The sequence below is a fragment of the Cebidichthys violaceus genome, unplaced genomic scaffold (assembly GCF_023349555.1).
Source record: "Cebidichthys violaceus isolate CVI_PGR_0920_01 unplaced genomic scaffold, fCebVio1.0.p SCAF_60, whole genome shotgun sequence".
Taxonomy (NCBI): Eukaryota; Metazoa; Chordata; class Actinopteri; order Perciformes; family Stichaeidae; genus Cebidichthys; species Cebidichthys violaceus.
In genome coordinates, this window is record NW_027176817.1 from 1,153,890 (window position 1) to 1,178,918 (window position 25,029).

At 44.2% G+C, this 25,029-nt stretch overlaps 2 protein-coding genes across 3 annotated transcripts in view; both read right to left on the reverse strand.

The window, feature by feature from the left end:
- Positions 1 to 6,784, reverse strand: part of tbk1 (TANK-binding kinase 1) — a 15,639-nt gene extending 8,855 nt beyond the window's left edge. Inside the window, exons 1-3 of one of the 2 annotated variants that reach the window (XM_068733983.1) lie at positions 6,724 to 6,784; positions 5,280 to 5,385; positions 4,737 to 4,877 (exon numbers count right to left, since the gene is read on the reverse strand). In XM_068733983.1, the coding sequence (XP_068590084.1) occupies positions 4,737 to 4,877; positions 5,280 to 5,366 (228 nt within the window). In that variant the 5' untranslated portion in view covers positions 5,367 to 5,385; positions 6,724 to 6,784. Of the gene's footprint in view, positions 1 to 4,440; positions 4,631 to 4,736; positions 4,878 to 5,279; positions 5,386 to 6,723 lie in introns of those variants that run through there. The other variant, XM_068733984.1, reaches the window with a different exon arrangement.
- A 646-nt stretch (positions 6,785 to 7,430) lies between these two features.
- Positions 7,431 to 25,029, reverse strand: part of lrp6 (low density lipoprotein receptor-related protein 6) — a 30,750-nt gene continuing 13,151 nt past the window's right edge. Inside the window, exons 5-23 of the mRNA XM_068733966.1 lie at positions 24,532 to 24,666; positions 22,241 to 22,637; positions 21,828 to 21,999; positions 19,703 to 19,919; positions 18,723 to 19,012; positions 18,125 to 18,351; positions 17,498 to 17,682; positions 16,873 to 17,199; positions 16,584 to 16,786; positions 16,293 to 16,504; positions 15,774 to 15,964; positions 14,316 to 14,525; positions 13,725 to 13,850; positions 13,409 to 13,645; positions 13,165 to 13,275; positions 12,401 to 12,634; positions 12,182 to 12,318; positions 11,735 to 11,832; positions 7,431 to 10,893 (exon numbers count right to left, since the gene is read on the reverse strand). Of these exons, the coding sequence (XP_068590067.1) occupies positions 10,593 to 10,893; positions 11,735 to 11,832; positions 12,182 to 12,318; positions 12,401 to 12,634; positions 13,165 to 13,275; positions 13,409 to 13,645; positions 13,725 to 13,850; positions 14,316 to 14,525; positions 15,774 to 15,964; positions 16,293 to 16,504; positions 16,584 to 16,786; positions 16,873 to 17,199; positions 17,498 to 17,682; positions 18,125 to 18,351; positions 18,723 to 19,012; positions 19,703 to 19,919; positions 21,828 to 21,999; positions 22,241 to 22,637; positions 24,532 to 24,666 (4,010 nt within the window). The 3' untranslated portion in view covers positions 7,431 to 10,592. The remainder of the gene's footprint in view (positions 10,894 to 11,734; positions 11,833 to 12,181; positions 12,319 to 12,400; positions 12,635 to 13,164; positions 13,276 to 13,408; positions 13,646 to 13,724; positions 13,851 to 14,315; positions 14,526 to 15,773; positions 15,965 to 16,292; positions 16,505 to 16,583; positions 16,787 to 16,872; positions 17,200 to 17,497; positions 17,683 to 18,124; positions 18,352 to 18,722; positions 19,013 to 19,702; positions 19,920 to 21,827; positions 22,000 to 22,240; positions 22,638 to 24,531; positions 24,667 to 25,029) is intronic.

Below are 25,029 nucleotides of genomic sequence, written 5' to 3' on the forward strand. Positions count from 1 at the left end.
AAAACGGTCCACCTCGACTCCTTCAACCCTGCCAGAGAGCGCAAGTTCACAACCTTTACACAGATTTCATAAATTGCTTTCTTTTCTGCCACCTGAAACTTGTCCAGACGAGGGGTTGTGAACGTCAGCAGCTTGTTTCCTCCCCCCTGCCAGTCGCCCACAGCTGGGGCAATGAGCAGAGTGGGGGGAGTGTACTCACTCTCTTCATCCCACTGGTCAGACAGAGTACAGTTTCCTGCAAACGCTCTCAGGTGTTGTGGCAGGGCGGCACAGACCTCCTCCACCATTCTGTTGGTCAGCCTGACAGACGTGATGTTGGCCTTCTGCCTGAAGGTGACCCTGGATGCTGCTGTCGCTGACATCTTCAACAAATGCCCCAGCTTAGTACAGCCGGCTTGTCTTAGTTGTGTTCGCAGGCTGGCAGACTGCAGCGTTTGAGCCCCGATGAAGCTGTTGAAGAACAGAGGTTCCTCCAGCAGCCACACGCCTGGAGTCTCCTCAGCTTTACGTGAAGTGGTAAAGATCTGCCACGCCTGCAGAACAGAGCCGTAGAATGGTGTCAGCCCGGCCAAGTCCACTTTCTCATGTTGTAGGAGAAAGAGCTGCTTATCATAACCCAACCGCCCAGCTCTCCTCAGCAGCAGTCTAGCAGTGTCCATCCAGGTAGGGCCACAGCCATAGAGCAGCTTTTGCGCAGTCCTGAGTCTGAATGAGGCGATCCTCGACTGGATGTCAATGAGGCCCTGCCCTCCCTCTGCCACAGGCAGATAAAGGCCTGCTGCACGAATCCAGTGCCGGCCAGACCAGAAAAAGTCCACTACCAACCTCTGTATTTCCGCTATGAGGCCTCCTGGAGGCGTCAGCGCGATGAGTCTGTGCCACAGAGTCGAGGCAACCAAGTTATTAGCAACCAGAACTCTTCCCCTATATGACAACTGGGGTATCAACCATTTCCAACGAGAGAACCGAGCACACACCTTCTCCTTGACTCCCTCCCAGTTCTTTTTCTGAAAGTCCTCAGAACCTAAGAACACCCCCAACACCTTTAGGCCTCCTTTTCCCCACTGAAGACCTCCAGGCAGGCGAGGCACCGTCTGATGTCTCCAGTGTCCCACCAATAAGCCTTCAGATTTACCCCAGTTCACCCGTGCAGATGAAGCCCTCTCATACAGTGACAAAATATCCTGCAGACATTGAACATCTACCTGGTCCCTGACGAAGACGTTTACATCGTCAGCATACGCAGACACAGCGAGGGGACGACAAAGACTGGAGGACCCAGGCAGTGCCAGACCACTGAGCCGACTCCTCAGCCTGCACAAGAGAGGCTCAAAAGCAAGACTGTATAATTGGCCTGAGATCGGACAGCCCTGCCTAATCCCTTGCTGTACCGGGATCGGGCGACTCAGCCCAGCTCCCATTTTAACCATACATACCGCACCACTGTACAGCAAACCCACCCAAGACAAAAAACCATCACCAAGCCCAAATGCCCTAAGTGCAGAAAAAAGATAGGAGTGATCCACCCTGTCGAACGCCTTCTCCTGGTCAAGTGAGACGATACCGACATTGACATCGTGAAATTTACAAACATCGAGCACATCACGAATCACAAAAATGTTGTCCGTCACTGTCCTGTCTGGGACACAGTATGTCTGATCACTATTTACAATCACTTCCAAGTGTTCTCTCAGTCTGTTAGACAAGGCTCTGGAAAGCACCTTATAGTCAGTACACAGCAGGGCCACTGGTCTCCAGTTCTTCAGAAGGGCCAAGTCTCCCTTCTTGTGCAGCAGGGAGAGTACCGCCAGCTGGCATGAGACCGGAAGTGATCCAGTTTTAAAACATTCCAACAAAACACAATGTAAGTCAGAACCGATAATGTTCCAGAACTGCTTAAAGAAATCCGTGGAGAGGCCGTCGATTCCCGGAGTCTTCCCTGAAGCCATCCGGTTCACTGCAGCCGTCAGCTCCTCCAGCGTCAGCTCTCCGTCCAGCGTAGCCCTCTCTGCTGGACTGAGCTGTGGAAGACCCTCCAGGAGCTCCTTACTGCTCTCTGTACAGCACTGCTCCTCCCCAAAAAGAGCAGCGTAGAAGCCCATGGCATGAGTCCTCATCTCCCTCTGGTCGGTGGTTATCCTGCCTCCTGGGAGCTTCAGACAGGTCATCCGCTTCCTCTGCGCCACCGATCTCTCCAGGTTGAAGAAAAACAAACTAGGGGCGTCCATGTCCTTCAACTGGAGAAAACGGGACCTGACCAGAGCTCCTTTCACTCTCTCCTGCAGGAAGGAGCTCAACTCCATCCTCCTCTCCTTCAGCAGTGAACCCGACTGGACTGATTGTGCTGTTTTTCAGTCTGGAACTGAGACTGTGCGAGATGTAGATTCTGTCCAGCCTGGCTGCACTTATCCTGTCGTTTCTGACCCTGACCCATGTGTACTGCCTGTTTTGTGGGTGTTTTACTCTCCATGCAGCCAACAGATCTAGGTGTGCGATGACGTTGCGGAGACTCTGAGCTGACAGTGGGTGTGGTTCCTCACTGTTCCTGTCTATGGTGAAGTCTACAGTGCAGTTGAAGTCCCCTCCGATGATCAGTTGCTCCTGATTGCAGCTCTGCAGTTCGTTTTGCAGCACAGTGAAGAAGCGTGCTCTTTCTGACCCCTGATTCGGTGCATATATATTCAGGAAGCAGTAAAGCGAGCCCTCTATCTCCGCCCTCACCATCAGCAGACGACCCTTCACCACCTCAGTGACAGACAGCACTGTTGCATTGGCTGCTGTTCTAAACAGCACGGCTACTCCGGCACTAAGATTGGTGCCGTGGCTCAGGGTGCATGAGCCCTCCCACCATAGACCCCAGTCCACTTCATCTGATGGAGTGGTGTGAGTTTCTTGCAAAAAGAGGATGTCCAACCTTTTTTGATTTACAACTTCCGGTATTAATGCTCTTTTCTGTCTGTCCCTCCCACCATTGATGTTTAAAGACCCTAAATTAAAGCTCTGCATTGAAAGGTCAGAGGAAAGGAGGCAGGACAAGAGCAGAAATAAGCAGTGGAAAGTGGAAAACCCCGTGTGACACATGATCATGTCAAACTGTCTTAGTGGTTTTAACCCTTTTACTTTTTCTTACTTTCCTCAGGGTTGTGATGTGTTTCTTTAGACGGAAGAGCTTTCGTTCATCTAAAAGGTCAAAACCCACCTGTCTCTGCACCACCCCAACAGAGCGAATGAACTTCTCAGTGTCACCGAAATATTCACTCACTTTTACAGATCTTTTGTAAGTTACGTCCAAAAACGAGTTAATGTCCTCTAGTGAGTACAGATCAGAGCTTTTAACGCACGCTTCAGAGTTAGATGCAGTATCTGATTCACTCTCCTCCTCCATGTCCTCTCCTTCACAAGACAGCTGGCTGTTGGACACAGACCGTACACTCTGTCCTTCATCTAAGCCTATGGTGTGATCTCCACCTACAGCACCTGTGGCTGCCTCTTCACGGAGTTCTACAGACTGAGGTGGTGCTTTGGTACCAGATGCAGTGAGGTTCTGCACAACCACAGGAGCCTGCAGGTTGTGAGCCTGACCCTGATCCTCCTTGTCGACATTTTTGTTATCAGAAGACGAGGAAGCGCCGCCGGCGGGATCCGCAGCGCCCGCGGATGGAGCCGCGATGGTGTCCGCGGACGGAGAGGCGAGAGTGTCCGCGCCCGGAGCCGCGAGAGCAGTCACGGTCCCAGCAGCGACCTCGCAAGCCGCGAGAACAGCCGCGTCCGCGGCAAGGGCCTCCGCGCTTCTCTGCTGCTTATGCGGACACGCGAAACGTTTATGTCCCACATCCCCGCACTCAAAGCATTTGAGCTGTCCCGAGCTCGCGTAGACCATATAGGAACCCTCCCCGTGTTTCACCCTGAAGGACACCTCCAGTGTTTGTGCAGGTGTCTCCAGGAACATGAAGACCTGCCTCCTCAGCGACAGCACATGCTTTAGTTTGGGATCCTTGCATCCCAAACTTACCGTTTTAAAACTGCTGGCAAACTTTCCAAACCTGCGCAGCTCGTTTTCCAGCAGGTCGTTCGGTATAAACGGCGGAACACCGGACACGGTGATCCTCGTAGACAGCACTGAGAGCGGAGACACCTGCACAAAGCTGTCCCTGAGAAACACGCCGCTCTCCACCAGCTTGTGGACAAACGCCTCGCTCGTCATGAACACAACCACGGCTTTATTCATCCGGGATGAAAACGAGAGGTTGTTGTGTCCCACCTGCTCTCCGACAGCCAGCAGCACCTCCTCTACCGACCCGCTGCTGTCCGGTGGGACTATCCGGACTCCCTGCCGGATTGACGGGGGTGGCGTCTCAGAGGACGCCATGCTCCCGAAAAAAAGTTAAACAAAACCACTATCACGCGTTATTCTACCGGTAAACACACCCTGTCTCTTACCTGATCATGTGCACACACCGAGGAAGTGAGGAACAATCCCAAAACTGTAAACATACGATCAAAACTCCACACATCCACTGCTCACATGTCCACCACGCACCCTCACACTCACACGGAACCGGAAACGGAAACGAGGAGAGGAGAGGAGAGGAAAGGAGAGGAAAGGAGAGAGGAGAGAGGAGAGAGGAGAGGCTGTTAATATTTAATATTAAAAACTCGAGGCTCCTCTATTGTACTGAAACATGTGACACTAGTGGACTCTTTCATGTCTCATCTTTAGACTCTTGTGTTTTCACCTCTTCCTCCACAGCGAACAGCTTCACGATGTTCTTGTGGTTGAGTTTCTTCAGAACCTCGAACTCTCTCATCTGAACGTCCAGCGGCCTCAAGAAGCTCAGGTTGTTGAAGACTTTGACGGCGTAAAGGTCTCCGGTTTTCTACACAACAACAACAACAACAACACAAACAACAACAACAACAACAACAACACAAACACAGCTGAGTGAAATCAGTCAGCGAGACATAAAACAACAGATTCTAACAGAAGAAATGACTGTGGCTAAGTGGAGAGCAGGGCCGCCTTTCAATCAGAGGTTCGGTGGTTCGATCCCTGTCTCCTGCTCTACTAGTCTCATGTCAATGTGTCCTTGAGCAAGACACTTAACCCCAGAATCGCTCCCGTAGCTGCGTCTACGGTGTGTCGATGTAGATAAAAGCGTCTGCTAAATGACTGTAATGTAATGTAATGTAAAACTGAATGAATATGAAAGGATTAAACAAGATGTCCATGTGACTCCTCCCTGCTCCCTGATTGGCTGAGAGTGAGTCACGTGACCTACCTTGTGTCTGCCCCGGTACACGTTGGCCGTGGCTCCCTGACCCAGCAGGTCTGAGATCAGCCACAGGTAGTTAGTGGTGCTCTGCATCCTGAAGGCTCAGCTGATCCTGAGACACAGAAGACGATCAATATGAATATCAGTGACATCACATGTACCGATCAGTGACATCAATGACATCACATGTACCAATCAATGACATCACATGTACCGATCAGTGACATCACATGTACCAATCAATGACATCACATGTACCGATCAGTGACATCAATGACATCACATGTACTGATCAATGACATCACATGTACCGATCAGTGACATCAATGACATCACATGTACCGATGAATGACATCACATGTACCGATCAGTGACATCAATGACATCACATGTACCGATCAGTGACATCACATGTACCGATCAGTGACATCAGTGACATCACATGTTTCTGATATGAACTCAAACATCAGCAGAAGTTTTACTTTGAAATGATTTCAACGATTCACAGATTGTGAAAAGCTGATGATTAATTTACTGATGATTGATTAATACATTATTTATGTACAAAACCACATATTATTTATTCACATATATTTTTTTTCCATTGATTTTATATTCTTCATGTTACAAATTACTTTTCAATTTTTATAATTTGTTTTATTTTGTCAAAAGTTTATTATTGTTTTAATTGTATTAAGTTACATCTTTTATATATATTTTGAAGTCATATTTACGTATTTTTTTATTATTATTGTTTAGTATTTGTCATTTTATGGGTTTTGTGGATTATTTAGCAAAACTCAAAAATCAGTAAAACTAGAAATAATCCAGAAAAATATTAAAATAACAAAACATTATAATTATCTTTCACAGTATTCATTTTATTAATATTTATAATTATCTTTCACAGTATTTATTTGTATTATTATTTTATTAATATTTATAATGTAGTCTCTGTGCTGCTGCTGAAGAATCAACACTAGTTTTCATTTTATTATTTTATCTAAAAATGATAAAATAAAAAGTTTACATCTCGCTACGTAACCTTTCCTTGCGTCACGACGTAATGATGACGTAGCGGTACGTAGGTGGGAAACTCCCGTTTTCAGGCCCGAAAACAACAAAAAAAAACGTCCAGAGACGTAAAAACCCGTAAATATGTGTTAATTAATGACGTCAGCTAACAGGAGCTCATCGATTAATCAACACCGATATTAATATCTCCGGTTTATCGGTTTAATATCATATTTATGTCTCATATCGCTTCATATTTTCACTTTCTCTTAACGGAAATGGACGCTAACTGTCACAAATCTGACCTAAATCACGACGTTTGAACACCGGGTCCGGTACCGAACACGTGGAGCTTCTTACCGGACCCGGTGATGACGTGTCTTTACCGGTTTTATCCGTTAAAACGATTAGTTTTCTCTTTTATTTATTTCCTCACCTTCTTTACTGCTGCGGAGTTTTCTTCTTCCGCTGTTCTCTTACCACGTGACAGGAGCCGTCCAATCAGCGCACAGTGAGACTAAAGGGGCGTGGTACAATTATCGTAATAACCACTATATATATATATATATATATATATATATATATATATATATATACATATATATATATATATATATATATATATATATATATATATATATATATATATATATACATATATATATATATATATATATACATATATATATATATATATATATTTATTTATTTTTTTAATTTTTTTTTTTATCGATAAAAATATGTTGCGAGTAAGAAATACATCATAATTTATTCAAGATTCTAGCCAATCATACACGCAGCAGAAAGTATTCCTATAAATATTGGGGAAAGCTAAATACGTTTCTAAATACTCAGAATACGAGCAGGAGATACATATTTCAATTAGTGACATTAAATATCAGATAAAAATGTAATGAAATATAAATATTGATATATTTTTGTCCTCTTTATAAAAATCACATTAACATTATCAGAATATAAATAGATTATATATTATAATTATTTTATATTAAAAATACATGTATGAAACATAGCAGTAGAGGCGTTTTTAGTATACATGTATATATATATATATATATATATATATATATATATATATATATATATATATATTATTATTATTATTATAAAACCACACAGACGTAAAGTTCACTCACTTTATATTCAACAAAAAGGAAAAATCATTTCATGAGTTACAGGTTTGTGGGGGCAGCTGGTTGGCTGAACAGGTCTACAGGTAAACTACAGGTCCAGGTGTTCATGTTTACAGGTAAACAAACAATAATTAGTGGAACAAACAATAACTTGACGGAGCACCGTGAGAGAAAATGAATGAATCCAGAAAACTTGGAGACAAAAGTGCTTAAAAAAATATACAGATAATGACGACTCGACATTTTTACATTTCTGTTTTCCTTGATCTTTTTCAACCCAAAACTAAAAAGATCAAAAGCCTGAAACCAGAGAAGCAACAACTTGTTTTATATTTTTGATTTAGGGAATCGAACCAACGACCTTCTGAACCAACAGACTTCGAAACTTTTTGTTCATAAAACTGAAATATTCAAACAAGTTCAAACAATAAAAGTAATTTTCTCTTTAATGTCTTCTGTAAATAAAGACGTAAAATAAACTACAATAAAACTAAAATGTTTTGACATTTGAGAAATGTTTGTGTTTTTATAGAAATACGTTAATATTAATATCTGAATTAATATTAATATAATTTGACACCCAGCCTTCACACATTCATTTTTACCCTAAAAATGTAATATTAGTACCTGCTGGTTTCATTGATTCTCTTAAATTATGAATTTGTACTTTTAAAAATGAAATAACTGATTCCTTTTAGATTCAACAGATTCAAAATTTTGTTCTTTGACTTTAAACACATTTGATTAATTTCATAAAAACTTTAAAAAAAACGGTACAAATTATTAAAAAAAGATGTAAAATGAGGTTAAAACAACAAGGAAACAAAGTCAGAAATATTTGTTTTAAAAAACAAATAAAAGTCTTGTAAAGTTTAAAGTGCAGATAAAGAGAAACGTCTCCTAAAGAGGATGTGATTAATAAATAAGAAATGATCAATGATTAGTCTCCTGATCATAATAATGTGTTTTAGTTCATTCAGTTTCATTAAAAACATTAAAACATTTTTCAGGACTTCGTTGCATTCAAACGATTATTTTTTACCATCAAATTGAATTTTATTGATAAACTTTTTAATCTTTAATCTTCAGATCGCGACGATTATTTCTAGAAAAGTAAACGAGTGAAATCAATATTTTAAAATGAAAAATAAAGACGACTATTCAAGCTGGTTTTCGTCTTTACGTTTTTTATTACATTTTCATGTTCGACTGTTTAATTTAATATTTAAGAATGAATCTTGTTTTATAAAGTTTTTTTGCAGAAAAACGTTTTTATTCCTCAAAGTATCAAAAAAACCTTTATATTTATAACGACACAAAACTCGAAACATCGCCAAAGATATTTTTACTGCTTTTTATTCAGAAAATAATTAAATTAGATTTTCTAATAATCAATATCTGAAAAAATGACACAAGATTATTTTAATGAATCATTTTGGTTTTACAATTTAATATTTTCTAAAATGTGAAAAGATTAAATACTTCAGCCTGTTTGTAAAATCGTCTCATTAAGACGGATGATGTCATTAAAAAAATATAGTGTAAACATTGAGATTGTCAGATTACAGATTCTGTTAACGACAGAAAATTAAAACGAGAAAAATACATTTATGTCGTCACGACAACAGAAAAGAAACTGACTGATGGTTGACCTCATGACCTCTGGCTCTTGAACACTAGAAACCTTGTTGTTGATTTGTTGTTATTTTTTGATTTGTTGTCATTTTTTGATTTGTTATTAGTTGATTTGTTGTTATTAGTTGATTTGTTGTTATTTTTTGATTTGTTGTTATTAGTTGATTTGTTGTTATTTTTTGATTTGTTGTTATTTGTTCTTCTGAGATTGTCGTTTGAACGTTTTGAGTGAAACTTTGTAGAAAAATATAACGAGTCGATATAAAAAAAGACGGAATGAAAAGTAAAAGTAAAGATTTACAATGATTTTCTAAATAGTTTATAAATACGATATCTACACAATATGTGGTACAAAAATACTATCGAGCATTTCGTTAAAATAAAAACGTGAAGATGAAGACGAGAACTTTTCAGGCACGAGATCGAGTTCACGAGAAAATAAACGAGAAGCGACGACGTCGTCAATCAAAACACGACGTTTTGGTTTTTATCCCGATGAATCATGTGACACCTGATCTTTGACATGTTTTAGTGTTTAGTACGGAGGCCCCGAAGGGACAAGAGCAAGAAGTCGTTTCTAGTGAGAAACAAACAAAAACAAACACAAACCAAAAGAGTCTGATCGTCTTCAGATTCAGATTCTAGAAACACTTCCTGCCTCATGGAGAAAGTATGGAAGACCATCTCTGACAATATGATGGCAAAAAAGTCAAAATCATGAAAAACTCTCAAAACACGAGAAACATTCTAAAAATGATGACTTAATACCTCAAAATGATGAGGAAATCTAAAAAAGGACTGATGGGACCTTTTTCTCTTTTCCTGGCGTCAATGGGCTTCCATACTTCAGGACCTCCGTAGAGTTTAATCAAACTTATTGATCCTCTGCTGCCTCGTCAATACAGAGCACCTGTTTGATTGATTAATAAATATGTTGTGTTATTGCTACATGACTCACCACATGACTCACCACATGACTCATCACATGACTCACCACATGACTCATCACATGACTCATCACATGACTCATCACATGACTCATCCATCAGACACGATCCTACGAACCGTTTTCTAACTGAGGAGGTAAAACGTAAATCAAAGTACGGCGTTCTCCAGTTTACATGGTAACCACAGACACCACAGGGGGCGCTCTCCTCCTCCTTCTCCTCTTCTTCTCCTGTTGATGTTTTTCATATCTGGCATCAGATAAGGTAAATCGTCCCTCTGTTCGGCCTCTTGTTCTCCCGGTTTAAGGCAACTTAATATTTGTGATGATTTTAATAAAACCTTTTCTTAAAAAATGTACAAATGTCTTAATACAAACCTCTATGACATCATCAGTAAACACTGTATAGAAAATATATAAATATGCTTTTCTCTTTTTCACTGTACAAATGTTTCCTCCTCTTCCTCCTCTTCCTCAGCCTTTTTAACCTCTTTTATGCACAATTGCTATTTACAGTGAGGGGGGCGTGGTCTGTGGGGGCGAGGCTGTGGAGAGGTGCATTGTGGGTGCTCAGGAGGAGTCCGTGCAGGGCGACGGAGGCGGCGGGTAGAGGTGATGAGAGTAGCTCCTCTCGGTAAAAGGAGAAGGAGGACAGCTCTCACAGTTCTCTTCAGCTGACAGGTACTGACTCCTCGGGGTCGGAGGAGGAGGAAGAGGCTCAGAATCGTAGTTCAGGTCGCTGGTGTAACCTTTAGCACCAGAAGAAGACTTCAGAGGAGCCCGACGGCCTGGAGTGTAGTCGCTGTCACACAGGTCGGTACTGCAGGGGGTGGTGGGGGGGGCGAAGTGACGGTACGTGTAGGGACGGTAGCTGAGGAAACACCACAGAGTAAGAACATGTGTAAAAACACCACAGAGTAAGAACATGTGTAAAAACACCACAGAGTAAGAACATGTGTAAAAACACCACAGACTAAGAACATGTGTAAAAACACCACAGAGTAAGAACATGTGTAAAAACACCACAGAGTAAGAACATGTGTAGAAACACCACAGAGTAAGAACATGGAGTAAGAACACCACAGAGTAAGAACATGTGTAAAAACACCACAGAGTAAGAACATGTGTAGAAACACCACAGAGTAAGAACATGGAGTAAGAACACCACAGAGTAAGAATACTTAACAAGAGTTATTAAAACAAGACAATGGGAGATATTAACACAAGATAATAAAAGATAATAAGAGATATTAACACGAGATAATAAGAGATAATAAGAGATATTAACACAAGATAATAAAAGATAATAAGAGATATTAACACAAGATAATAAGAGGTATTAACACAAGATAATAAGAGATAATAAGAGATATTAACACAAGATAATAAGAGACATTAACACGAGATAATAAGAGATAATAAGAAATAAGAGATAATAAGAGATATTAACACAACATAATAAGAGATATTAACACGAGATAATAAGAGATATTAACACAAGATAAGAGATATCAACACAAGATAATAAGAGATATCAACAAAAAATAATAGGAGATATCAACGCAAGATAATAAGAGATAATAAGATATATTAACACAAGATAATGAGAGATATTAACACAAGATAATAAGAGATATTAACACAAGATAATAAGAGATAATAAGATATTAACATGAGATAATAAAAGAGATTAACATGATATAATGAGTTACCTGTAGGATCTGTGAGTTGAGGGACTGTTGGAGGAATAACCAAACTCCATGGTGTACTGAGAGCGGACTGTAGCAGGAGACGGAGGAGGATTCAGGATCTGCAACAAAACAATCAGCAGTTAAAAAACTTATAATTAAATTACCTCTTCAGCATGAAGTACATTTAATAAATAAACCGTGTTGTTTCCACTGATAAAATATGAAATAATAAACCACATGTCTCACCAGGAGGAAGTAGGTCCTGATATAATATGAAATATGAAATAATAAACCACATGTCTCACCAGGAGGAAGTAGGTCCTGATATAATATGAAATATGAAATAATAAACCACATGTCTCACCGGGGGGAAGTAGGTCCTGATATAATATGAAATAATAAACCACATGTCTCACCGGGGGGAAGTAGGTCCTGATATAATATGAAATAATAAACCACATGTCTCACCGGGGGGAAGTAGGTCCCCTTGGTGCTGGACGAGCTGCTGGATGAAGCTCCGGTCACGTGAGCGCGGTCGTACGGCGGTCCGCTGCTCCCGCCCATGATGCTGAGGGAGCCAATCACAGACTTCCCCCTGGACATCCCTGTAGGTTTAAACACATGTCAGCGTCACGTTCATTAAAGGCCATGAGGTAGATAAAGATACTCGAGGTTAGGACGTCCCACCTGGCAGCGAGCTGGACAGAGAGCTCGGATGAGGAACGTATCCCAGCGGCACCGAAGACGACGACCCATGAACCACGAAGTCGTTGGTGACCGTCTCTCCGTCATCCTTCATCTGAGGACAGAGGACGCGCTGACACACGAAGTACACGGTGCCCACCACGAACAGTGCCATGACCACGCCCACAATGGATCCGATGGTGTTGTTGGAGGGAGGAGGAGGCTCCTCTGTCGGGTCTGACACCACAGAAGAAGAGACATGTTAGAATACATCACAAGCTTCCTGTTCTAATCAACAACAATAACAACATACGCTTTTATTATTTTTAAGACACAACGACAGAATAAATCTTATTGCATTATATATCAATTTAATAACAGAAGAACACAGTTCATATAATATTATTATTACTTTATATGATTGTTTATAATCAAATGTACTATTCTACCATGAATGAAATTAATAACTAGTTCATTATTTATAATTTATGTTTTTAAATGACCTGCACATTTATTTGATCATTGAACATTTATTTATTTATTGTAATGTCAGCTTTGGTCCTCCATAGTAAACGATTACATGTATAAACACATGCTTTTTATTTGTTATTGTTATTTAGTTGTCTATAACTTTATGAAACTAAAGACATGTGAACACTACAAGAGATGAGCAGCATCCTGTAATGTGTTACGTTGTGTTATTGTTAACGTAGTATCTGATATCTGTATAATAATGTATACATATTAATATCTGTTAGTAGACTCACAGCAGCCGATCTCATCAGAGTTGTCCGTACAGTCCATGTTGTGGTCACACTTCTTGTGCTTCCCGATGCACTGACCATTGGAGCAGGTGAACTGGTCCGGAGGACAGCGTACTGGGAGACCAACAGGAAGACAAACACCGGTCACGTCCCCGTTAAACAACATGTGACGACAAATCAGAGAAACTGTGACTGAACTTCAGGAAGTGAACACAGAGAGGAGAGGAGAGGATGGGACCCGTCTCACCTTCACACTTGTTCTCATCGGACCGGTCCTGACAGTTGACCTCCCCGTTGCAGCGGAGGCTCAGCTCGATACACTGCCGGCTGTCACACTGGAACTCTGACTCGGAGCAGACGGGACAGTCCTCCTCGTCGCTGCTGTCGTCACACTCGGGGTAACCGTCGCACCTCCAGGCCTGAGGGATGCAGTCCACCTCTCCTGAGGTGCAGGAGAACTGCTCCGGGGAGCAGGTGGGGGGCTCTGAGAGACGGAGACGCGTGACGGGTCAGAGCGAGCTCGTTTAAAAACCAGTAAGAAGACCGTTGAGTTTGTCTCTCACCTCCACAGGACAGCTCGTCCTGCAGCAGCACCAGGTGGACGGGACACGAGCAGCGAGTCGTCCCGTCTCCCTTCACGATGCAGATGTGGGAGCAGCCGCCGTTGTCCCACGTACACGGGTGTTTACCTGGACAGGTGAGACAGAGACACAGCTGAGGACAGATAAGAGGTCAAACACAGAGCCTGAGGACAGACTGAGGTCTCCTCACGTCCCAATGGTCCCCAACATCCCCGCAACGTCTTAATGGTCCCCAACGATCCCCAACGTCCCAATGGTCCCCCCAATGTCCCATTTAAGGTCCCCAACGTCCCTAAGGTCCCTAACATCCCAAAGGTCCCCAACGTCCCCCCAACGTCTCAATGGTCCCCAACGATCCCCAACGTCCCAATGGTCCCCAACGTCTCAAAGGTCCCCAATGTCCCCCTAACGTCTCAAAGGTCCCCAACGTCCCCCCAACGGTCCCCAACGTCCCCCCAACGTCCCAATGGTCCCCAACGTCGCCCCAACGTCTCAATGGTCCCCAATGTCCCCCTAACGTCCCAAACCTCCATAACATCTTTAAGGTCCCCAATGTCCTCAAGTCAGACTCACTGTACTCCCTCATGTCCAGCTCGTGGACGGCGTGGATGTCGCTCAGGTAGGCGATGCGGGCCTGGATCTTGGTGCGACCCTCCCTCGTGGTCTTGTCGATGCGTTCGATCATCTGCTGCTGCTTGTCGATCCAGTACAGGTGGTTCCCGAACACCGTCAGGCCCACCGGCTGCAGGATGTTGGAGTCTGCGATCACGATCCGATTGGCTCCTGAATGTTTTTTAATTTAAAAAGCGTCGGGAGGAAAAAAACAAAACAAGGTTGTAGGGCCAAAAGGTTCAGGATCAGAGGCAACAAAACGGGTGAGAAACTGAGGGGTGAGGCAGGAGGGGGGGCAGGAGGACAGTGATGCAACAGTCAGCTACACGTCAGACAGAGATCACTCATGGTCCCTAAGGGTTAGCACCCTTATGGACCAGAACAACACACCACAATGTATTCAACATAGTATATATACATACATATATATATATATATATATATTCATGTTACATCATCAAGTTCATGGTCCTGGTCTCAGTCAGTTATCTGGTTTAGTGCTTCACAGAGGAGGACTTTAAGTCCTGAACCAGGACTCCCCTAAACCCTCTCCCACAGATGCTTCACATTCCTGTCGGCCTGCGTGGAGCTCAGAGAATCTCAGGAATGTGCTGAGATCAGACAAACTTCTACTCTACAGACACAAGACAAAGTGTCCTCAGTCTAGTCTGTCCTCAGTCTGTCTTCAGTCTGTCCTCAGTCTAGTCTGTCTTCACTCTGTCCAATCTGTCCTGCTACTCACTCTACCCACAGGGTTACATTAGACGCTTTTAGCCAAAGCGACTTACGATTCAGCAATTTTGGGGTTAAGTGTCTTGCTCAAGGACACATTGACATGAGACTAGCAGGAGCCGGGGATCGAACCGCCGACCCTCTGATTGAAAGGTGGCCCTGCTCTCCAGTTAACCACAGTCACCCCCTGGGTTAAAACACAGAGAGACAGACTGAAGGACAGACAGACTGAAGGACAGACAGACTGAACACAGACTAACTTCTCCTCACTAGATGAGCATCACGGTTTAGTTGTGATTGTTCAGCTAGAAGATTAATAAATAAATAAATCAGTGACAGATGTTCAAACTGATGCCACTCTCAGGTCTGTACGCTAAACATGAAGCTACAGCTGCTTAGCTTAGCATTATTACAGCGAACAGGTGGAAACGGCTAATCTAGTATAAAAATATTAATTTACCATTTTGCCGGTATTTCTGGTAATTTTACCCTTAAAAGACTACAAATGAAAATATTATTATGATATAAACATGTTGATCAGCTTTAGAGGAGCTGATCGGTGGATGTTATCTTTATGCTAAGCTAAGCTAACCAGCAGTAGCTTGATGTTTCAACGTACAGACAGAGTGTGAGGACCCCCCCACCACCTGGTGGACCCTGATGTGGATCTGAACCCTCCAGACTCACCAGAGAGGTCGCTGCTCTCGATGCGTCTCAGTTCCGAGTCGACCCAGAACAGCTTCCCCGCCTCGTTGTCGATGGCCAGAGCGACGGGTTTCCCCAAACCGCTGAAGAACAGAACCTCTCGCTCCGTCCCGTCCAGCGCCGCCCGCTCGATCTTAGGAGAACGCTCCAGCAGGTTGGTGAAGTACATGTACCTGCAGCACAGAACCACTGAGTCACATGCTGGTTTCATCTGCACACTTCATTTCTTCAAAACTCTAGAATCACGTTTGTGTCCTGAACAGAAACCTCATAAAGTCCATTACTGACCCATCGACATCACTGACCCTCTCTCGGGGACACTGACCCTCTCTCAGGGACACTGTTTTGAGGACACTGACCCTCTCTCGTGGACAATGTTTTGAGGACACTAACCCTCTCTCGGGGACACTGTTTTGAGGACACTGACCCTCTCTCAGGGACACTGACCCTCTCTCGGGGACACTGACCCTCTCTCGGGGACACTGTTTGGAGGACACTGACCCTCTCTCAGGGTTGACCACGATGGCTCTGGGTTTGTCCGTCTCTCCTCTCAGAACCACCCCGACTCTGCTGCCGTCGGTCCGGGTGACGTTGATGACGTTGGTGACCTCGCTGGTCCAGTAGATGAAGCGGCTGTAGATGTCGATGCTCAGGTCGTAGAGCTGCAGACCCTGACTGGGTCCCCCCAGAGAGCTGGACACCACCGTCATACTCTGATGGGACACAACCAGAGACGGGTCACAAACTGGTTTATATAGAACCACTTCAACGGGGATCTGGTCTCTGACGTACCTGGTTCCCGTCCTCCTGAGCCCGGCGGACCACGTTTTGCTTGGAGTCGATCCAGTACAGTTGCTTGTCCAGCGGGTCGTAGTCGATGGCTCTGACGTTCCTCAGGCTGTGAATCGGCAGGATGATGTCCGGACTCTGCTGCTCGTCCATCACCATGCGGTTGATGGCCGTCTTCTGGCTGAACAGCAGGAAGGAGGTCGGAGCTAGAAGACAAAGAAGAACCGGGTCAGACCTGCAGGGTTCTGCAGAAGAAAAAGATGTTCTCCACATATTTAACCGGCCGCCTCACCGCTGCACGTCTTGTTGTCGTAGTTGAGGGAGAAGTGGGCGGGGCATCCGCAGACGAAGCTGCTGACGGGCACGGCGAGGCAGAGGTGGGAGCAGTGTCCGTTGGTGGAGGCGCAGGCGTTCCAGCCGGCCTGTCTGGATGAGTGGAACACCAGGATGTCCATGACGTAGTCCAGGTGGCCCTGAATCACCGTGCGATTCTGGCCGCTGGTCTTGTTGGCTCGCTCGATGCTGCGCTGGCTCCAGTCGGTCCAGTAGATGTAGTCCTGGTACTGGGTGAGGCCGAAAGGGTGAGGGAGGTCGTCCGCTATCACCTCTCGGTCCTGACCTGAGGACACGAGGACATGAGGAGAGGAGACGAGTTGTTCATGAACAACATGGTGAAACATATTCATCATCAAAAATAAAACGGTTCCTTTAAGAAATAAATCTGGAGTAAATTTGGAGATTATTAAATCAAACTGATCTGTGGTTATGACCAAAGGGAGCATTGAATAAGGTGACGATGGTATTTATATTATATTATATTTATTCTATTCCAAAGGTGACCTCCTGACCACTCGGTGCTGAGAGACCAACATGGAGCCGATCGTCCTCATTAACGTCCTAAAACAACGCGTTCTCACCGAGCATGTTGGAGGACTCAATGAGCGTGGTGTCCAAGTCGGTCCAGTAGAGGCGCCGCTCGGCGTAGTCGATGGTGAGTCCGTTGGCTCGGCCCACGTCGGCCACCAGAGTGATCCGACCCGTCCCGTCCATCGCCGCCCGGTCGATCTTTGGCTTTCCGCCCCACTCGGTCCAGTACATGTACCTGTGGACAGGTAACCAGGTCTTAGTGGTTCTCAGGTGAGTCTCTGGTCTACGACGGTGGGTTAGGGCATTGTGGGTAAAATACATAAATAAAGACATTACAGAGACGGGGGATATTCAGAATATCGGGGAGATTTAAGTGGTAAATTTATAAGAGAAAAACATGAATATTCTGTGACTTAAGTCAGAAGTTTACGAGAAAAAAACGTTAATATTCTCTCACATCAAAGAAACAGGATAATATGAATAAAATGACAAAGAAAAAATTAAATATTCTCTGAGATTTAAGTCGGAAAATAAACAAGAAAAAACAACAAATTTAGGAGAAACAAACAGATTTTTTTCTTCTGATGGTCCTCATGCTGGTCTACTGGTCTACTGGTCTACTGGTCTACTGGTCTACCCGTCGTACTGATCCGTCTCCTCCTGGTTTTAGTTCTCACCCTTCAGCTGGATCCAGAGCCAGAGCTCGGGGACTGTCCAGGTCCTTCCAGACCAGGACCTGCCGGTGCTGCCCGTCCAGCTTGGCCACCTCGATGCGGTTGGTGCCGGTGTCGGCCCAGTACAGGTTCTTCCCCAGCCAGTCCACCGCCATCCCCTCCGGGTAGTCCAGACCGAACTCCACCACGTGTTCCAGAGCGCTGCCGTTCATGAAGGCCCGGCTGATGGTCTGCAGGGGGGACGAGGCGAGACCACGTACAGGTGTTCAGGTTCCATACTGAGAATCTGACTGAACCATATACGTATATATATATATATACTGTTTCCAGTCCTTATGCTAAGCTAGTAGATATATATATATATATATATATATATATATATATATATATATATATATATATATATATATATATATATATATATATATATATATATATATATATATCTGAACTAAAGTGTATTTATGTATTTATATATATATATATATATATATATATATATATATATATATATATACACACACACACACACACACACACACACACACACACACATACACATACATATTAAAAGATATGGAGGAGGAGAGTCTCTTCTCACCTTCAGGGTGATGTCGGTCCAGTAGATTCGGTTGTCGGTGACGTCAAAGTCGAGCGCCGAGGCCTCCTTGACGCCGGTGAGCGGTATGGCCACGTTGTTGTTGTTGGTCTCCAGAGAGATGCGTCGGATGTCGGTGTGACGGGAGAAGAGCAGGAAGGCTTCGGGCACGATGCAGGTCCTCATGTCGGAGATGAGCTCCAGACCGATGGGACAGCCACACTGAACGCCCTGAGGCTTGTAGAGGCACAGGTGGCTGCAGCCGCCGTTACTCTCTGCACACGGGTTGGTACCTGAGGGGGGCGGAGCCACAGGTGAGCCACAGGGTTCTGGAGGAGGACTCGTGGTCATGTTTTAGGTTATTCTAACTGTCTGGAGGTGTTTGATTTATATTCTCTTAAATATAATCTGTGTTGTTCTTTGTGGACTCAATATGAATCTGATCAGTTTCTGTAGTGTTGAGGATTAAATGATTCACTTTAGTTCATATTATCAAGACCAGAGAGAACCGATCAGATGGATCCATCAGGGAGCTTTAGAGGAGGAAGTTGTTACTGTACAGACCCAGGCTAAGCTAACTGTTAACTTCTGAATCCAGTCCTTGTGCTAAGCTATGCTAGCTGTTTCTCTCAGTTACCAGTTATGCTAAATTACCTGTTTCCAGCTAAGATAGCTATAGTCCTCGGGTTCCAGTCTTTATGCTAAGCTAGTCGTTTCCAGTCTTTATGCTAAGCTAAGATAGCTGTAGTCCTCGGGTTCCGGTCTTTATGCTAAGCTAGTCGTTTCCAGTCTTTATGCTAAGCTAAGATAGCTGTAGTCCTCGGGTTCCAGTCTTTATGCTAAGCTAGTCGTTTCCAGTCTTTTGTTTCTTGTTCCAGTCTGAAGTTTTAACTGGAGCAACATCCAAACAATTGAAGACCAGCATGGGACCACACTCTGTCCTATGGTCTTCAGGGTCCTGGTGTTTCGGGTACTGGACTCACCGACGGACTGGTGCACATAAGTGGCCTTGAGGCCCATGAGGTCCGGCAGCTGGTCGATAATGACCTCTCTCTCCGCGGTGCGTTTGTGGACCCGTTCGATGCTGCGGCGCTGCCAGTCCGTCCAGTAGATGAAGTCTCCCAGCAGAGTGAAGCCGAAGATGTGAGGAAGTTTGTCCTCCACCAGCACCCGTCGTCCTGTCCCGTCCATGTCCATCACCTGAGAGACAGACAGGCAGAAAGACAGGAGGGTGAGACACACGAGCATGCTCTCAAGAACACTTTAAGGAGAACACATGGAAGATGTTTCTGGTGAGAGTTTATGTAAAATATGAAGAGAAATAGTAAATACATGTAGAAATGTGAGGAATCTACTGTCCTGTAACACACACACACACACACACACACACACACACACACACACACACACACACAAATATAAAGCCTAAAGGTCTCTGCTGGTTCAGGACTGTGACCACAGTGCGGTGATGGTTTCAGATTCTGGTTCTATTCTAAACAGAGCGACCACAGCTGGAGGACCGGCCGCAATGGGAACCAGATGTGGGATCCACCGCAAAGATCGGGTCCTGCGAGAAACGGTGGGGAGGGGGTGGACCCAGAACAACCACATCCGATGCTCAGGATGGGAGTCAGGTGAGGTCACGAGAGGTAAATAAAAACTAGAACACGGAGAGATTGCGTGAGGATGGAAACCACAGAAGAAGAAAAGAGAACGTTTCACACCTTTAACAGGAACGTATTCTACATTTACATTAAATATGATCTTTCTCTTTTCTGATTTTCATGGAGAAGATAGTTTTTAGATGAATTAAATACATTAGTTTCCTTATGTGGCTACAAGATAAATCCACAATATTTATATAAAAAAATGACCTAAACGTGTTTCATGTTTGTTATTTATATCAGTTCATGTTAAAGGAACCACCGTGAAGCAGCAGAAGAACAAGAACTACAACTCCAGGTGAACTCACATTGATTGACACAACATCTCTGGGTTCTGTTATTCGCTCGCATGACTTCTCCTACCATTGTTATGCCGATGACACCCAGCTGGTCTTGTCATTTCCCCCCGGTGACACCCAAGTGGAGACGACACACCACCTCAAGCTCAACCTGGACAAAACCGAGCTACTGTTCTTCTTGGTGAAGGGTTGTCCGCACCGGGACCTGTCCATCACCATTGATGATACCGTGGTGACGCCGACTCGGACCGCGAGGAACCTGGTGTGACCCTAATGACCAACTGTCATTCTCAGCAAACCTCACTGACAGGACGGTTCAGGTTCTCATCCAGGCTCTTGTCATCTCCCGTCTGGACTACTGACACTCTCTACTCGCCGGAGCCCCGGCATCGGCCATCAGACCTCTGGAGCTTGTCCAGAAAGCCGCAGCTCGCCTGGTGTTCAATCGCCCCAAGTTCTCCCACACAACTTCCTTTCTCCGTTCTCTGCACTGGCTCCCTGTAAGAGCTCATCCAGTCTAAGACTCTGGTGCTAGAATACAGGGCAGTGAAAGAAACAGCTCCTTCCTATCTCCAGACCATGGTCGCTCAGAGGTCCATGTGGCCGATCAACCCGGTCACGGCTGTTTTCTGTCCTGGTTCCTCAGAGGTGGAATGAACTTCCCACTGACGTCAGGACAGCAGAGTCGCTGCCCATCTTTCATCAGGCTGAAGACCCACCTCTTCAGGAAGTGCTACCCTGAGCCTTCCACTCAGCACTTATTGTATTCATACTAGCTTGTTGCACTTATTGTATTCATACTAGCTTGTTGCACTTATGGTATTCATACCAGCTTGTTACACTTATTGTATTCGTATTACTTATAGCACTAACTGTTTCTCTTGTTTCTGTACTTTGGCTCTGAGTTATGCTCTGCTTCAGGCTCTTAGATGCTTGTTTAAAGGAAATGTACTTATGACTTCTGGTGACTAGTAGTTCTTTTGATTACCAATGTTGATGCACTTATTGTAAGTCGCTTTGGATAAAAGCGTCTGCTAAATGACTGTAATGTAATGTAATGTAATTGATTATAGAACTACAACTCCAGGTGAACCAACACTTAAAAGAAAACTACAACTCCAAGGTCCCCCCCCCCCCCCACAGACCTCAATCTTGTCCGTCTTGGCGTCCCCCCAGTACAGTTTGCGTTCGTCGTAGTCGAGGGCGAGTCCGTTGGGCCATCCCAGAGACGTGTTGACCATCACCAGACGCTCCATCCCGTCCAGGTCGGCCCGCTCGATCTTTGGGACCTCACCCCAGTCGGTCCAGTACATGTAGCTGGAGACACAAACATTATAACATTATCATTATTAATATTAATATTATTACTAACAAAAACACAGACAACAACATTATTATTATCATTATCAATCATTAATTAAGAAACACAGACAGGAAGGAGCTAATTATCATCATTAGGATTATTATTAATATTATTACTAATAGAAATCTGATCTGATCAGGACTCATTGATCGATGATCAGGACTCTGATCAGGACTCATTGATTGATGGACTCACCCGGCCACAGGGTCCAGTACGATGGCTCTGGGCTCGTCCAGGTCTTCAGAGATCAGGATCTTACGCATGGTCCCGTTGAGGCGGGTCACCTCGATGCGGTCCGTCCCGGTGTCGGTCCAGTACAGGTTTCGGGCGATCCAGTCCACGGCGATGCCGTCGGGGTGGTTTACCTGAGACGTGACCACGAACTGGGCGTCGCTGCCGTCCAGCAGCGAGCGGCGGATGGCCTTCACGTCGTCGTCCGTCCAGTAGACGTACCCGTCCACCGGGTCGTAGTCCACGGCGATGGCGTGCCGGATGTCCTCCACCTGCAGGACGATGTCGGTGAAGTCCGGCATGTCCAGAGAGATGCGGCGCAGGTCGGTCCGCCGAGCCAACAGCAGCATCCGAGTCGCACCTGAGGACAGACCACGGGGGGCAGTAGGGACGGGAATCATTAGGATTTTATCTATAGTAGTACTCTCATCAACATTCAACACTCTCATTGGCCCATGTTGTCATGTTGGTATGTTGTCATGTTGTCATGTTGGTATGTTTGTATGTTGTCATGTTTGTATGACCGTGGCTAAGTGGAGAGCAGGGCCGCCTTTCAATCAGAAAATTGGCGGTTCGATCCCCGGCTCCTGCTCCGCTAGTCTCATGTCAATGTGTCCTTGAGCAAGACACTTAACCCCAAAAATGTCTCCCGTAGCTGCGTCTACGGTATGTAGATAGATACTGAATTGTAAGTCGCTTTGGATAAAAGCGTCTGCTAAATGACCGTAATGTAATGTAATGATGTTGGTAGGTTGTCATGTTTGTAGGTTGTCATGTTGGTATGTTGTCATGTTGGTATGTTGTCATGTTGGTATGTTGTCATGTTTGTAGGTTGTCATGTTGGTATGTTGTCATGTTGGTATGTTGTCATGTTTGCAGGTTGTCATGTTGGTATGTTGTCATGTTTGCAGGTTGTCATGTTGGTATGTTGGCATGTTTGTAGGTTGTCATGTTGGTATGTTTGTAGGTTGTCATGTTGGTATGTTCTCATGTTGGTATGTTCTCATGTTTGTAGGTTGTCATGTTGGTATGTTTGTATGTTGGCATGTTTGTAGGTTGTCATGTTGGTATGTTTGTATGTTGTCATGTTTGTAGGTTGTCATGTTTGTAGGTTGTCATGTTGGTATGTTGTCATGTTGGTATGTTGTCATGTTTGTAGATTGTCATGTTGGTATGTTCTCATGTTGTTATGTTCTCATGTTTGTATGTTGTCATGTTTGTAGGTTGTCATGTTGGTATGTTGTCATGTTTGTAGGTTGTCATGTTGGTATGTTTGTATGTTGGCATGTTTGTAGGTTGGCATGTTTGTAGGTTGTCATGTTGGTATGTTTGTATGTTGGCATGTTTGTAGGTTGTCATGTTGGTATGTTTGTATGTTGTCATGTTTGTATGTTGTCATGTTTGTAGGTTGTCATGTTGGTATGTTGTCATGTTTGTAGGTTGTCATGTTCTCATGTTGGTATGTTCTCATGTTTGTATGTTGGTATGTTTGTATGTTGTCATGTTTGTAGGTTGTCATGTTGGTATGTTGTCATGTTTGTAGGTTGTCATGTTTGTAGGTTGTCATGTTGGTATGTTTGTAGGTTGTCATGTTTGTAGGTTGTCATGTTGGTATGTTTGTAGGTTGTCATGTTTGTAGGTTGTCATGTTTGTATGTTCTCATGTTGGTATGTTGTCATGTTTGTAGGTTGTCATGTTGGTATGTTTGTAGGTTGTCATGTTTGTAGGTTGTCATGTTGGTATGTTGTCATGTTGGTATGTTCTCATGTTGGTATGTTGTCATGTTTGAATGTTGTCATGTTCTCATGTTTGTATGTTCACATGTTCGTATGTTGTTCATGTTCTCAGTTAAAGCTGAACTGTTACTGTGTCTTATTGTTGGAGGAGGAGCTCAGAGAGAAACCCAGAAACAGTTAAAGCTGCTCAGTGAAAGGAGGCTTTGTCTGCAGGAGATCATGTGATCCGTCTCTCACAAAAGATTCTCCGCCTTCACTCCTCGTTGCTCTGCAGCCAACCAGAAACATGTAAATAAGGGGGTGGTGGGGGGGTGGTGGTGTTACCATGGCAACAGCAGGTCAACCCCAATGCTACCTTTAGCTTGTTAGCATCAGAACGTCCAGAGAGGGACGAAGAGACATGAAGCAACAACCTCACAGTTTAATCAATATATATATACACATACATACATATACACATACATATATACAGCTGATAGAAATTAAGAGCACACTGTGGTGATGATGATGTGTCCTCACCGTCTCTGCAGGTCTTCCCGTCCTCCAGCAGCTGGACTCCAGTGGGACAGGCACACTTATAGAAAGGCTTCATCGGAGACAAGAGACAGAGGTGGGAACATCCTCCATTGTTCTCAGAGCAGGGACTCTTCACTACTGTTAATGGAGAGGACATTAGAGACTCACTATTGTCCACAGAGAGGACATTAAAGAGGACATTAGAGACTCACTATTGTCCACAGAGAGGACATTAGAGACTCACTATTGTCCACAGAGAGGACATTAAAGACTCACTATTGTCCACAGAGAGGACATTAAAGAGGACATTAGAGACTCACTATTGTCCACAGAGAGGACATTAGAGACTCACTATTGTCCACAGAGAGGACATTAGAGACTCACTATTGTCCACAGAGAGGACATTAAAGACTCACTATTGTCCACAGAGAGGACATTAAAGAGGACATTAGAGACTCACTATTGTCCACAGAGAGGACATTAAAGAGGACATTAGAGACT